Genomic DNA, 15200 nt, shown 5'->3' with positions numbered 1-15200 from the left:
AGTGGAGACTGACACAACAAGTTATCTCATATGCCTAGGCCAAGTGATACTGACAATGGACATCAGTGACCCCAGAGAGAGGTGGATGAGAGTGCCTGTAGTTCATCGATGGCAAGCATTGCAGCTTTATTATGAAATGGCATAGAAGTCACAAATCAAATCCTCGGGCGGGAAGGAGTAAGGGAAGTATAACGGTCGATCAAGCTCTCTCAGATATAGGTCCGCATGCGGTGAACAGACCTCTTAGTGAACAAGCTTGAGAGCTGCCCAAAGTCTGTTGCGGTCGAGAAGGTATCAGTTGACCGTATCCATGCTCTTCGGTGCTGTCGTGTACGAGATCACTCACAGAATACGATAGATCACCATGATTGCTATAAGAATGCCCGCTACGAATCGAAGCATGACCATATATGTATAAGTCTATTTGGCATGATTCTGAGGAATACAGACCGATGCTCACCCCACGCGCCATAATTGATGTCTCCGATCTTGAGCGCGTTCAAGACGTCTTGCCCGAGAAGTTCATCGGGGCCAACTGAGGAAGGATAAGGACATCCCGTGCCGTCGCAACGGAATCCCAACCCTCTAAGATCCGAGTTCGCCAACAGCTCAAACGCGTACTTCTGGTAGTCCATCCTGGTTGGGCGAGTTCATAATCAGCTCCAGAACGACCACATAGAACACCCCAGTGTTCTTTCCGGTCTACCAACCAGTGGAAGGAGTAGTACCAGAAGCGAGGAAGATTGATGGCCCGGATGCTGGTAGAACCGACCGGCATTAAAGAGTACTGTAGCGCTTAGCATGAAACGGTAGACGAGATCACTTACAAGTACCCTCCAACGCTCATCCAGAAGCCGTTCAAAAAGGCGGACACCGCCAATGCCGCTACGAAGATCGGCAACAAGGCGGCGACGACCAGGACTTGACTTTCCGCTACGTAAATCGATAGGAAGAGGAATCCAATATATCGGAATACAGCCGAAGCGTCATCATTTAGGCCCTACAAGAGAAATCCAGTGAGACAGGGCACAGCGGAAGTGTGCGCGGAGGTGATTGAGAGGTAGGACTCACGATGCCCCAGTACATGATGAGGACGAACAAGGTCGAACATGCGAAAAGGAACGGTATGGTCACGATCGAGTTGGCCAACACGAAGGGCAGGGCACCGTATAGGCCGTTGGCCGTTTCCTTTACGAAATTGGCGCGCTCTTCCAGGACTAAAACGTGTTAGATCAGCTTCCTGTACATGTACCCAACTCAGGTTCCGACTTACATCCGGGGATACCTGCTACTGACACTAATACATGAACACATCTTCAGTACAATGGCCGATACCGGTGCTCGACTCCAAGGTAGAACTTACTGAACGCAAGGAAAGCCACCGAATAAAAGTGCACGGAGAGTCGATCATTGACAGTGCTGGCTTCATCGCCCAGTCTGATCCATATAGTAGCGAGCATCACGCCCATTCCTACCGGATTGATGGCAGGTTCAGTCTCGACGGTAGACAGCGAAGTAAAAGCCAGCTTTCGGACAGAACTTACCGGCATACATGGCGGCACGGATTCCATAGGCCAGTAGATTGCTGTGAAACCTCGACATCAATCAGTCGGACCTTGTCCAAAGCTGGGTAATCATCACCGATACTCACCGAGAATAATTCATTGCCATACGTCGGGAGAGGATGGTAGTATGGTACCATATCTTAGGAACCCGACCTATCTGCCCTCCTTCGACTGTTTCGATAGGGTTGTTCGAGCCGACCGGGACGTACGCAGTCTCGCTGGCCAACGAGCGCGACTTCCACTCCAAGTAATGGCTTTGAAACCGCTGAACGGTATCGGGCCCGTCTTGAGGGTCCATCTCATTCGTCCGGCTGAAGTCCGTGTTGAGCAGTTGCATGGCAACGTCTGTGGGTGGTACCTACAAGAAAGGGTCCATATTCAGCTCGGCGGCCACGAGAGCTTCAGCAACGGTTTATGACTCACAAATGGCAGAGCTTCCGCGCCAAAGTCGGAGAGGAAGACGTCCAATTTTTCGACTGGGCCATGGTAACACATGCGACCTTGCGAGAGCAAGACGAGGTCCGTAAACTCGTTGAGGGTCGAATACGAAGGTTGATGAATGCTGGCGAGAACCATGATGCCTTCCTTGCGCGCAAGAGCTGCGACGCAGGATACCACCTCTTTCGCCGCCGTGGAATCGAGCTGTGGAAGCGAATTACGTGGGAGTAAGCGGAAACCCCATCAGATACGACAAATCAGATCATGGACCTGTCACAGCTTACACCGGAAGTGGGTTCGTCCAAGTACAGAATGCGACTATACATGACACGTCTGTTAGCCTTCGACTGTTACGAAGCATACCTGCGCTGGATCTGTGACCTACGGATAAGTGATTAGACTGCATCCAATACTAACCCGACGCTTCTGTCCTCCACTGAGCCCCCTGCGGTATGGTGTACCAATAGGCAAGTCTGCGCAGGCATCTAGACCAAGCATCTCGACTACGCTACTAACGCGCTCTTCGACGAAAGCGGCTTTGGCAGTGGGGTTAGAAAGTTGCAAAGCGAAGCGTAACGTCTCTCTGGCTGTCAAAGTTCCGAGTAGTGCGTCCTCCTGCTCGACAAAGGAACTATCGGCCGCCCCATCCAGGTCGTCAACATCAGCTTTCTGTCGAAAAGCTACGGACTGTACAACTCACGACAATGCCTTCATGTCCTTGGGCTTGACGGTCCGACCGTTGAGTGAGACCTTGCCTCCTGCATCGAACCGCTTCCTTCCACTTAAGAGGTCGAGCAGAGTAGACTTGCCTAACAGATGAGAACGTGTTAGAGACGAGTCGATCTCGATCGCGACGTTCGAAACACACCTGCACCAGATGGGCCCATGATAGCTTTCGGTCGACAGTACATTTTCAGTTCATTACGTTTTCTTCGCGATCAAGCAGTATCATGGAGCAAGACTCACCTAGCATATCTCCCCCCCGCATGGAAAAAGAGATGTCGTCCACGAGGACCTTGATCTGCGTCTTCTTGGGCTTGACAGTATAACGCAAAGACGAGAATTCAAGGATAGAGCCAGAAGTTCTGGACTTTATCATCCTGGACAGACCGCTTGTGGGGGATGAAAGAAAGTGTTGGGGGTGAGGTGATCGTCGGTCTGAATGCGTCGTGCTTCAATAGTTGGAAGCCGCAGGAATCGCCGAGGTGTCGAAGTCGAAAGCGCGATGAGACGAGAAACCGAGAGGTCAGAGGGGATAACAGGGAAGGAAGGAGAAAGACAGGCGTCCGGAATGCTTCTTGAGCCCTTGAACTCTCTGTATATATATGGATTTGCCACGAGATCTCTCAAAGGAAGGAGTGAAGGATCGCCATCATCGGGATCGCGACGGTGGTGGATCATTCGGAAACGACGGAATCAAAGTTTCGTATTTGCTTCCGCAACTCACGTCGACATCGTAGAACCTGCGACGCGAGAAGTGTCGAATCCGAATGTACACCAAAAGTGCATCAGTTACAGCTTGGCTCTCCTAATCGTTTACTGTCAATGTGGCTAGAGTAATCCGCCTTGTATTGTCGCTGACCAACAAAACTCGCGGTCTTCGGCACGACCATTACGCGAGATCCAGAATCGATTTCTCGATTTCATGCAGATGGTCAGATAAGGTCGTTAGCATTCGACAGGACGGGCCCCCCTGTTGGCCTACACATACAATGCTTCTGCAATTCAGAGATATTTGCCAACATGACGGAGATCAGAGCGAGACCAAGAGAATCGTCGAGATGTGTTCAAATCTGGGAAGTGATCGCTGTTCTCTATGAACAGCGCGGTCAATCCGCATAGCTGCGTTTTGAGTCTTGCTAAGGAGTCAGAGTCGAACCTGCTACTCATAATGTTAGGTCTCTTTGCGGAGCGGAAGATGAACCTGAGGTCTGAAACGGCAGTAAACACGTGGAAGCGGAACTCGTGCACATATGACAGGCGAACTCCAAGTCGTTCATGCTCGGCGCTCCACATGACCACTTGCATTCGTGCGACGAGTGCATGCACTACCACTGTAGAGAGGCGAATTGCATCTAGAAGCGCTGTCAATCCTCTGCGCGCTCTGTTCAGGCTGTGCTATCCATTGCAGCTCGCAGCTTGTGCGTTTCGCCCGCCAAGAATGACAGGCGGCCTTGGAAGGTGACATCTCATCGGAACGGATCACAACAGGCAACTTTATTCAGATCCCGTTCACGTGAACAGGCGGGATCATTTATTGTATGACTGGCAACAACCACCGCGTTCGGGTTCTCGGTAACCCCGAGATCTCTCCGATGCACTTCCCAAGCCGAGGGCCTCGAGGTCCCCGTATTGTTCGCGCATTGACCGAATTGGGCGGCGGCCTGGAATATCTCGAGCTGTTCGCGCGAGTCCTCCTTCCGCAAGACAAACAATACGGTTGCATTCCGGTGACACCACAACAAGCGAACAAGCTTTTGCCCTAGCGACCTGGACCTGGACAAGCCCTGTGTCGGCGCGAATTCAATGTCGACAAGTTGTCAAAATCACACGCCGTCGACCGGATATACTGTTTTTACCGCCTCGACGCCATCCATGGATCTGGGGAAAGAAGGGTATCGCTTCTCCCCCATGTTTCGATCCTGGAGAGGCCGAGCATGTCTCGGCCGTCAACCCCACCCGTTTCGCGATCGAAGTGGCTGTACCAGCCTCCTAGTCTTTCGACGTCTCGTACGGTCTCGATAATACGAGAAAGGCCTGCCGGGTAGACCTTCATCCCGGTAACCCGTCGGAGAAGAATCCACCATCTTCTTCTGCTGAGACACACACACACACACACAGCTCGCCGGCCATCTGAAACCGTCGTAGCGGTGAATCCACCAGCTCGGACTTCCGGTCCGTATCGAGATGTACGAGATCGTTAGCTCGCAAGCTAGAAGCAAACCATGGGATAGCATTTGCGTCCACGTAACCTCCCGAACACTTGCTAGCGTCCGCATCCCGCACTATCTCAACGCTATCCGTCATCCATCGACGATATTCGGAGGTCCGCATCAGTATTGCTGCGAAGTCGTACGAGACGATTCGCATCATCATCGATCTGGTTCGTCCACGTACGCCTCTCCACATCTACTCTGGGTACCCCACACAGGTCGAAGACCGGCATCAGATATTGGGTACGAAACCCTATGCAGCGTTTGACATGCGCTTCTCTACCCTTCCGAATAACCACCGGCCGTGTTCGGGTGGATCTAGATCGCGAAACGAAACGACCGAGAACGCGGGGGGAGAGGTTGGGGTACAGCGCGAAGTCTGGCAAGCGAGCGATCGGCGACCGGGAAGCGTGGCTCGTCAATACCCTTGTTTGCCGTCGTATCCACCTACACCCATGTCTCTCGATCGTCCGCCGGAGCTGTCTTTGTTGTTGTTCTGCTGGCCAACCGGGTATCCACGATTGCCATGTCCATCCCCGCTCTCACTCGCCGTGTTTGTCGTATGTAGTCAAACAACGCTTCGTCATACGCTCCACCGTCTCCATCCGTATTGCATTCGTAGTCGTCGTCAGTGGTGTCATACTTTCTCTACCTGCTCCCGTCCAACTCGCTCGCAGCATCGAGACAGTTCCGAGGCGAAAACAAGGAGCAACCACGGAACCATTTACTCCCGCGATCTGAATCTCGCTGACTTGGCCCGCGCTCGGTAGGATACTACTAACACCGCGCTCAGATTCCAAGGGTAGCGACGATCGACAAACCCCTCCTGCGCCGCCGCCTTCCCCGTTGGTCCGCGCCGAACCGATCCACCGAGCAGTCCAGTCCCAGTTCATTCTCTCGGTGCGAGCGAGCTACCGTACGACACATCACCACGTACGAGACTCATAGATCGTCTGAGCCCCGCGCTGTGACCCACCAAAAACACACACAGACGTTCAAATCCCTCTCGACCGGCAGACAAGAGTGTGTTGGTTTACCGATCCAAACCAACCTTTGAAAACTACGGCCGTCGAATACCAAGGATTCAACAAGGACGGGCATCCGTCTCTTTTTTTCGCCGATCCCGATATCCGGAACCTCACCACATAGAAAGTCTGTCACCGTCAAACTCCCCCTAGCACTCGCTCAGATTTTGAATGGCGAGCGTCACAACGACTACGAGTACGATCGGTTCATCTTCATCAGCAGAGATTTAGATATAATACAACCTTCGTATCTTTGGATCTTTTCCCCACCCCCGCTTGCGAGTCGAACATTGCCACACCACCATCGAACGCATACGCACTCAGGGTTCATATTCCACAGGAGTTGGGAAACGTCATACGATCGGGATCTACCCCAAACATCGACGTCACTTAGGATCGACACCACTTGCGCCAACATACTCGACTCGACAGAACATTGCTAGGACTTAGGATAGATTGCTACACACACACACACACACATAGCATCAAGAACCATTGCCACTTGCCGTATAGTTACAGGTAGATCGTAGAAGGCGTTTCACAAGGTTAGTCTTGGTTCCGCCTTCCGTTTCGATTTCTAGAATGTGCTGGTGGGACCTTTGAAACGTGATGAGAGGAATACCCAAGGAGGTGTATCACCTGGCTCATCAGGGCTCGAAGCGATCACGGGGCATGAACGGCAGAGGGATGGGCGATCGAGATTGATCGAGTTCGAAACACGGCCGGGCCGGGGCCAACGGGGAGGACCACACACAGCCCTAAGCGACAATCATTCCAAAGGAGGTCTGAGATGGTGGATCGACGACGACCAACGACTTGGTTGCCGGTTGCGAGCCTAGGCGAATACTCGGTAGAGTCACTCGACCGGGCTCGTCGGAGTCTAGCCAGCGATCAGGAGGAGGTGGAAACAGGGGTACGAGTGCAAGGTGCAACGTGTGTCCTCTTTCGAGGTCGAGAGCTTCTAGACCGTTGCCGTGAGACGCGGACGAGGTTGGCCGAGGGGAGTTGGTCGGGAGCTTGGATAAAATGATCGACGGTTCCATGCCGAAAGGACGACGAACAACGGCGGGGGGGGGGGCCACGGTCTGTCGATCCACGCGTATCCCCACCGCCGACACACACACCTACATCTACACCTACCTCTCTACCTCTACCCATTTCCTATCGCTATCACTATCACACCATCTTGTCTCTATCCACCCGTCTACCTCAAAGGTTTTCTCGGTCTTGGTATCCATCTCGATCACCGGACTATTTCTCCGCCGTGCCAGGCAGGATATATAATCCTGCAGGCGACCTCGCCCTCCCTTCCGATCCATCTGCCTTTCGATCTTTCTCTGCTTGATAAACCAGACATCGCAAACTTCTTACCGAGCAACAACGATGGCTGACGTACATCTTGCCTCTCTACCTCGCCTCCTCCCCTGTACCACCACAACTACCCAACCGCAATCATCCCAATCACGACGACCTATCATGGCTACCTCTACCAACGCCACTCTCGCCAACTTGCAACCTCGTCAAACGCATCGATCGCGTTCGATCTCGTCATCGACCAACTCGACGCCTCGCATATCGACATCGAATCGATCGACGCCTTACCTTCGTCCTTCTCCGACTTCTCGACGTCGTAATCGTCACTTGTTGCCTCGCCAACCGACTCTATCTCGTCAACCTTCACCTGCGCTCGACACATTGATCGACTCGCTCGAACAATCTCGACTGAACTCTCGAACTCGACAACGCGCCCGTCCTTTCCCGCCTCGCCCTCCCACAGCCGCGACACCCGCCATCACACTCGCACCTACCGACATTACCGCCACTACCGTCAAACCGACCATCAAGTCGAAAGACAAGATGGCTTCCACATCAACATCAACATCGATGCATGCCGGGCCTTCCTCGTCGCAGGGACAAGTCCGCGTCAAGCAGGAGGAAGGCCACGTCAGGGTCAAGCAAGAGGAAGGCTGTGAAGCTTCCTCTTCGACGCAACACCAGCGACACAGTCAGAGTCAGGCTCAGACTCAGAGGATTGACGAGAGGCCGAGGTACAAGGACCCCTACCATGGCCATGAAGAGACCGCCAAGATGTCGGCGCGATTCGTAAGCATCATGTCGTTTTCGATTACATCAAAGTGGTTCAAGAAGCTCACTCTCGATTGTCCGGTTTGTTAGATCATCTCGCTGTTCAACTGTCCCGTGATACCTCCCCAGACTGGACCCAACAGTCCTCAACCTCCTTTGGCACATTTCATTGCCGTGAGTTCTGGGCAACAGGCTTGCGCTTCAAGTTCACCTGACTGACGTTACATCACGTTCGCCTTCGTAGTACGCCCTCCACCGAACACGTCTCCCCCACTTTGTCACCCTCTCCGGCCTGCTCCTTCTTCAACGCCTCAAAGCCCGTTACCCATCAGCGCGAGGTTCTTCCGGGCACCGACTGTTCATCTCGGCGTTCATGATCGCCAGCAAGATCGTCTGCGACGACACGTACTCGAATCAGAGCTGGTGCATCGTCGCGCAAAAGATGTTCGAGTTGAAGGAGATGAACCAGATGGAGAGGGAGATGTGCGGGTACTTGGAGTGGAACTTGGTGAGTCGCCGGAGTCAGGTGGTAGTGCATGTGGGCTGCTTGCTGATCTACCTGGAGATTACTTGTGATAGAACGCCTCATCAAACGAGATCGACGCTTTCGAGGCCAAGGTCAAGGCCGACCATTCGTCCATGGCTTACAACGCCCGCAAGGCCGCCATGAAGGCTCAACAAGCCGCACAGCAGCTCGACATTGCTCGACGGGAACAGGAACACCAGATTCAGTTCCAGATGCAATTGCAACAGCAGCAGCAGCAACAGGTGCAGCGACCGTCGTCTTCAGGTCCTCGACCAATGAGCGGAATCGACTCGGCACAGAGGGTCACCGCGGCCTTGCCTCAGCGCACACCGTACACAAAGGCCTGGGCTTCACGACCACCGTCGATGACAGCGCTCAACTCGACCGCTTCGTCATCATCGTCGAGCGCAACCGCTTCGTCATCATCAAGACGGCTGGTCACTCCGATCAACAGCTCGACGACATCACCCGTACCTGGCATCGTCCAGCCTTTTCATCAACGTGCTCCTCCTACCCGGGTGTCGAGCACTTCGAGCGTCCCTACTCAGATGGCGACCCTGTCATGCTCTGCCAGCAGCAACAGCCACCTGAACGGTCACACCGCCGGGCACCACCACCACCGCACACATACGACCGACGTACCGACGTTTCACCCGGGTTCCAGCGCTCCTGGCATCGTTAACAGTCCGTTGACGAACGCTCGACGGGGGTCAAAGGCGGGTCTCGTGGGGCCCAACGCCAAGCTCACTTCGGCTAGCCGGTCGAGTTCGGGTTGGAGCTTGAACAACATGATGGCCAGCTCCCACGTGAACAACAACAACAAGCGGGACGACACGCATTTTAGGTCGGGGGAGTTGGCAAGATCGGGTTCTGGAGCCGGGACTTATGTGAACACCCTGAGCGGGAGGCAGTACGCGGTTACAGGATGTGACGATGCCGACGAGGACGATGTCGACGCCTACGCCTCGAGGTACCCTATGGCCGTCTCCCCTGGACCGGTCGTTGACGACTCTGGCATCCACTCGTTGTCGACGACTTGGCCCAGGACGATGATGGACAGGCAACAGGGCGGACCTTCGCGACAGCAGGTGCCTTCCATGCGGGTCTCGCGACATCAACAGTTTCGGGACGTCCAGTCCAACCCTAGCTCGCCAGGATCTACCGGGTCACACCTGCGCAACTCCCCACATCCCTCGTTGACGAACGATAGCAGCAATCAGTCGAGTCCCGACAGCCAACTGTGTCGGACGCCCAGCCCCGCGCCCTCGTTCCACAGGCCTGCACATGAGCGGTCGTTCTCGTCCTCGATGACGGTACGGGGAGGTTCAAAGCCTATGCCCATCCGGGGAGCGCAGGATCGATACCAGGTCGCGATCGAGTGATCACTAGGTGTCCATTTGCTCACTTTTACGACTCGGCCTGGCTCTACGATCATCACCATACCACTGGACACGAAACATCATACCTCACAACTTCGACTCTTACGCTCGTCGTCAAGGACGGAGCTCCTCATATCATACCGGCATTCAACCTCTTCACGAACAAAGCTTCACGTAAATCACAATCACTATTCGGAACAAGATACAATCAGACGTCGAGGACACCTCTCGTCTTTGCGCATGGTCATTAGATACCCCTTCTTTCGTCTCATAGGATAGTCTCGCAATAAAAGAAACCTGTTGTGTCATATATAATTTGTATCGTTAGGGACGGCTACTATCGATTCCAAAACACTACTATTGTTTGTATCGGACCCATGTCGGGATTTTGACACCAAACTATCAGATGAATTAGAATCACTCACCGAAAACTTCCAGGACGAGCAAGATTTTCACACGCGTAGTAGATGACGTGTGACGTTCGACATCACGTGATGACCGATTTCCGTGAGCCCGATCTGGACGAGATCGCGCGAGAGCCACGTCGGCGATGGTGCTGACGTCGACATTCTCCATTGCGAAACGTCACGACCGCCGAGACCGCCTTGTCTCGAACACGATGTTGATCCCGAGTCGGTCAACCTTGCAACAATTCGGTAACTTCGTACGTCCGGTCCGAAGGAACCGAGGTTTCAAGTCCTCTTGGAGCCCGTGGAGCCGTTATCACGAGGCGCCGCACGTCGCCGCAGTTGGTGTGAACCAGATATCTGTGCGCTTGATGCCGCCGGCTTAGTGCGCAGTCGAAACGAGTAGGTCGCCGGTCGTGTGATTCGAGGGGAATATTGCTGGAACAAACAATCTTCCGGGGGGAGAGATCTGGATCGGCGTCATCCAGGGTCGAATCGTCTGGCGCCTGGACGCAGATGCGCGTGACAGCCCGTCAGCCCTTTTTGCGCCTCCGGTGCCAAGTGTCGAGGTTATTAGAGTTCACGGCCATCAAGCGATATTCTAGTGTCCGAGTTTCAAGGCCAGCGGAGATAGCGATCAGATCAACAAGCGCTTGCTTTCGCCGACCCCGATCCCAATCCGCAAGTGATGATCCTCTGGGCCGACTTTGTGGATCGATGAGTCGTATCTTGTCGAATTGGTAAACACGAACGCCTTCGTTCGCCCCGCAGATCGAAGAAAGACCTCATTGAGACGTAGTCAGTCGGTTTCCCTGCAACCCATGCTCTTGGACGAGAGCAAGTGCTCAGCTCGATGCATACCAGTAACAGCGATAACCAGGCAGAAATATGCTGTACGAGCTTTGTTTACGGAGCGAATATTCTCTGCATGCAGGTCACACCTGCCTTCCTTTGTTTGCGGCGCGCCACGCGCCGCCACAGGAGAGGCGCCCCCTCCGTGAGTATATCATAAGCCCAGCGAGCGCTGCCTGCCCAGACGAGGATGCGGATTGGACTGGTATCCATGAACAGCGATAAGACATCGCCTGCTATCCTGCAAAAATCATTGCGCTTCAGTTCTCATGCGAAAGTGCTACCAGAAATGAGGGTTACCACGGCGACAGCCTTAGGATCGAGTCAGTCTCGACTGGTAGCAGTCATGGCCAGAGTTTTTGTTGTGTCCAATCGATGAGTCCCTATAACGATACCCGTAGGCCTGTACCGCTTCATTCTAGCGCGCTCACTGTGGGACTCGCTACCACGCATACTCAACTTGCCCCCTTGCAGCAGGCTAACGTATTTCAATGGACATGTCTTGAACCATCGAGGTATGTGCATGGTCACTTGACCAGTGCACTGTTCCTGGGATCACTTCAATGGGATGAATCGATTGTGCAGGTGCCGCTGGGCTTTAATGTGTGCCAAAGAAGGGATACTTGAATAAACTGCTTCTTTCGTTTCGTTCCCTTTCGCTGTAGGTACAAAGGCTACCTGCGAGCAAGCTATATCATAGGCTAACTCGATACTCAAGGCCGGAGGACCCCTTGGCTTCAGTATCTGTTGAATCTTCACATTAACACGGCAGGAAGGAGTCGAGGACAAAACTCCGATCAGACATTGCCGTGCAAGCATGATGAACCGGGAATCTCGAAACCTATCCGCCTGTGGTCCCGTTGACTGCCTTGTATAAGCGATTTTGTCATATCGAAACTCATTCATTCGCGCTGCGACAAGCATTTACAGTTCATTCCCTTGTGTTCGGTTACACAGACACGCTTGTCTGGCGAACACTTGTCGCAGCCCAGTTTTCCCTGAGGCGGAGATTTAACAATGGCGTAATTGAGTCTGACCTCCTTTGCTGAACGCGGCTTCTAGCGGTAGCTCACCGATACTTCTCAAGGTGATACAAGAACCCACATCCGATGTATGGTGATGCCTCCCGGTTTAAACATTACAGCCCTTCCTCTTAGACTCTAGCGTAGATCCCCTAACTCCCTCTGAACGACAGCTCCTACAGACGCACTCAGCCATGGTCAGTACATTCATTGCATGCAGATGGAAAATCCACTTACAACTCAGGGCTTCGATGGGACGGACGCAGGTCGTTACCCTTCTCACTGAGACTGAAAGGCTCAAAAGGTTCGAAGAACTCTTGGAGACGAAGGTGAGCTTTTCGTATGTCATTGCCTCCATGAAATGACACTGACAGAACAAGGTCGTACTATATTGAATAGAAAGGCAATCCTACAGCGTACGATGAGGTAAGAGTAGATGAATGACATGGGATCGAAGGGGACAACAGAGAGAAGTCTGATGCCCCTTCGCTAACAGGCGATGAAGGCGATCGCGGAGCAGAAGAAGTTGATCGCGCAATTGAAGAAGCAGGAGACATCCATTGCTGGATCCTTTGAGAGTTCCAGCGCCCCAGATCCATTATCGACAAGGCCCGACCGCTCCGAGCAATCGGTCAAGAACTCTCAAATTACCAATGACACCAGCTGAGATAAGGGACAATCTCGTCGGCGAATCAAGGTTGGATGATATAGGACGAGAAGCTCCTCCTTGTATCAGACACCAGTTACATGCTATGGGAAACCATGAAGTATGAGACGAGGTAATGCGTTTCGAGCGTTTGCATCCACCACCGCTAGTGATGCAGCGACTTTTCAATGTCTCGGAGCTACACCATCCCGAAGCTGAATCGCAACCGAGGTCCATGCCTGCGAATCACTGACGCAACGTCCCGCGTCTGGCAAAGTCGCAAGTCACAATCGCTTGTTTCACGATTTCGATTTTGCATTCTTAGCGCGCGATGGTGCCTAGAAGCAGGAATCGAGCTGTGTCGATTCAGGTGACTTACACCGACTTCCTCTTATTATTGTTCGTTTCGAGTTGTCTCGTCGTGTTGTCCGTATTTGAGATCGTGGAACGATTGTCGAGTATGGCCTTGATCATGAACCTGATCGTCGTCACCTGACATCGATGTTTTCCGCATTCGCCAGGGTTGCTTCTTGCCGTCGTCAAGGAGAAACAAAGGATTACAGAGACAAAGTCGCTAGTTCTAGCTTTGAAGATACGTATAGAGCTCTCGTACAGGGGAGGCTATCAGAATGCTTGATTGTTCAAGCTGATAATACTAGTACGTCATATGATGTGTTCGATGGTCGTGTTAAATGAAAAGGCTCTCGATGAGAGAGCCGCAATGAACTGTAATCTGAATGCCCATCGAGACCAACGAAAAGGTGGCTGACACGACCTACGTGCAGGATACTGGGAATGGTTGCCAAGAGCTGTGTTATTGAACGTGACTACGAGTACATGCAATATCTGGAATGTCCCAATCGCGGTGGCGATAGCCGAGATTCCGCGTCATCATCAGCGCCGAAGGTGGATGGTGGATGTCTCGTGACCTCAAGAGGTCCCTGCAGCCGATCACGTAAATAGGATTCTTAGCTCATGGTTCTTCATTATTACCTGCTGATACCTAATTCGTGATTCGCATGAATCTCGATATCAAGGGTTCTTGATCGATGATTCTTGATCCATAATAATGTTCTTTCGCGCGTTTGAGACGGCAATCAAAGGATTACACATTTCGAGTTGCTTCTTCAAGCGTCTGATGAATCATATAAGGGGCAACAGCAGGGCAGTCTCAACCGGACCGAAAATGGATCGTCCAGCTTGGTGGCTGGTGTGTGCTCACCTTTTCCATTCACGCATCGCTTCCACGACATATAGATCAACACGCTATCTAGAATGGAGAACACTCGTACTCCGGGAAAGGATGAGGCCAGACAAAGTGCTATAGATGCTCGGCAAGTAAGCGATCTTTACTGAGTCCGTAAGAATGTTTTGCTTGCTCATCGATCTGGACGAGTCTCAGATAGAGATACAGGAGCAGCAACGTCTTGCTCATCAGGAGGTAAGTCGAACGGCTCAGCGAAGCTCATCTTACCCCCCTGATGAAGCCTGTTACTGAACGGTTTTGTAAAAGCAACAAAATTTGAGGGCAGCAAAGGAGCTGCTCGAGAAGAGACGGGCCAAGGTCGACCAGGAATTCTTGGATCTCAAGAAATACCGCGCTATGTGCGATGCTTACCTGAAACAAGCCAAACCTTTCGAGTCTCTCGATGACTTCAGTTTTCGACATACCGTTCTCCCTGATTCAAGTGTTGTGCCCACCGAGAGCATCAACACCGAGGGGGGCGCATCAACTACTGGCGGTTCTAGCACCTAGTCCTGTCCGTATCAACGCGAACCTCACTGTCAGGTTTCTCGAACCGCTCGGACCTGTTTGCTTGTCAACGTGACTATGGTACCAACCGAAATGTATACTATTGAGAGAATTAGATTGAATGATATTTACGAAGATAACCACTTATGCATACGACCTGACCCTCAATATTTCTATAGGCGGTCAGCTAGTCAATCTAGCTCTGAGAAGCTCTCCCTGGAAATCTCTGAGCGCAAGAGGCGAATCAAGCACGTAAAAGAACGCGCCGCCCCATAGGAGACCATGTCGTCTAATCCCCGGATCCTCGCGATCAAGGCTTAATATATGATGCGATTGATATACGCACATAAGATATGTGACGACGAGCGTCCAAAGTAAGGAACCTAGGCCTCCGGACCAGATCATGATCGACGATCGTGGTACGAGCATTCGACCCATTATCGAAAGACAAATCTCGATCGAGAGACCCCCATTGCTCTCGAACCGGCTCATCTCCTCTGTATTCGGCTATACAAAGGAGCGCGACCTGCTGTCTTTCTCGCCTGGCAGTAAAAACAGGGCGGAGCACT

General features: G+C 52.7%; 2 protein-coding genes across 2 annotated transcripts; one reads left to right on the top strand and one right to left on the bottom strand.

Annotated features, from left to right (window-relative positions):
* Positions 1-11: 11 nt before the first annotated feature.
* HD553DRAFT_308598 (P-loop containing nucleoside triphosphate hydrolase protein) lies at positions 12-3990 on the bottom strand. Its single transcript, XM_046179563.1, has 19 exons — positions 3715-3990; positions 3586-3639; positions 3451-3466; positions 2970-3175; positions 2872-2895; positions 2704-2812; positions 2389-2634; positions 2288-2321; positions 1989-2207; positions 1652-1923; positions 1545-1585; positions 1364-1471; positions 1274-1297; positions 1072-1217; positions 828-1000; positions 711-758; positions 461-636; positions 347-386; positions 12-274 (listed from the first exon to the last, which is right to left on the bottom strand). Exons 2-19 carry the CDS (start codon positions 3614-3616, stop codon positions 244-246), a joined length of 1944 nt encoding a protein of 647 aa, XP_046037672.1. The 5' UTR covers positions 3617-3639; positions 3715-3990; the 3' UTR covers positions 12-243.
* Positions 3991-7845: 3855 nt separating this feature from the next.
* On the top strand, positions 7846-8716 carry HD553DRAFT_270506 (uncharacterized protein; the record flags this gene model as incomplete). The annotated part of the gene is made up of 3 exons (XM_046177665.1): positions 7846-8064; positions 8137-8220; positions 8291-8716. 3 exons carry the CDS (start codon positions 7846-7848, stop codon positions 8714-8716), a joined length of 729 nt encoding a protein of 242 aa, XP_046037671.1.
* Positions 8717-15200: the final 6484 nt, after the last annotated feature.

The sequence above is a fragment of the Filobasidium floriforme genome (assembly GCF_021052385.1).
Source record: "Filobasidium floriforme strain CBS 6241 chromosome Unknown HD553scaffold_7, whole genome shotgun sequence".
In the NCBI taxonomy this organism is placed as follows: Eukaryota; Fungi; Basidiomycota; class Tremellomycetes; order Filobasidiales; family Filobasidiaceae; genus Filobasidium; species Filobasidium floriforme.
Note: the sequence above shows the minus strand (reverse complement) of the source record. Positions and strands in the feature narration are given on the sequence as shown.

Bases quoted from the DNA above. Each gene is read 5' to 3' on its own strand.
- HD553DRAFT_308598 (XM_046179563.1), bottom strand. From the start codon at position 3,616: ATGGTCGTGCCGAAGACCGCGAGTTTTGTTG. The intron at 759-827 runs GTAAGTGATCTC...CGGTTCTACCAG, and splicing joins ATGAGCGTTGGAGGGTACTT to CATCCGGGCCATCAATCTTC. The intron at 387-460 runs GTGAGCATCGGT...TTCGATTCGTAG, and splicing joins CATCAATTATGGCGCGTGGG to CGGGCATTCTTATAGCAATC.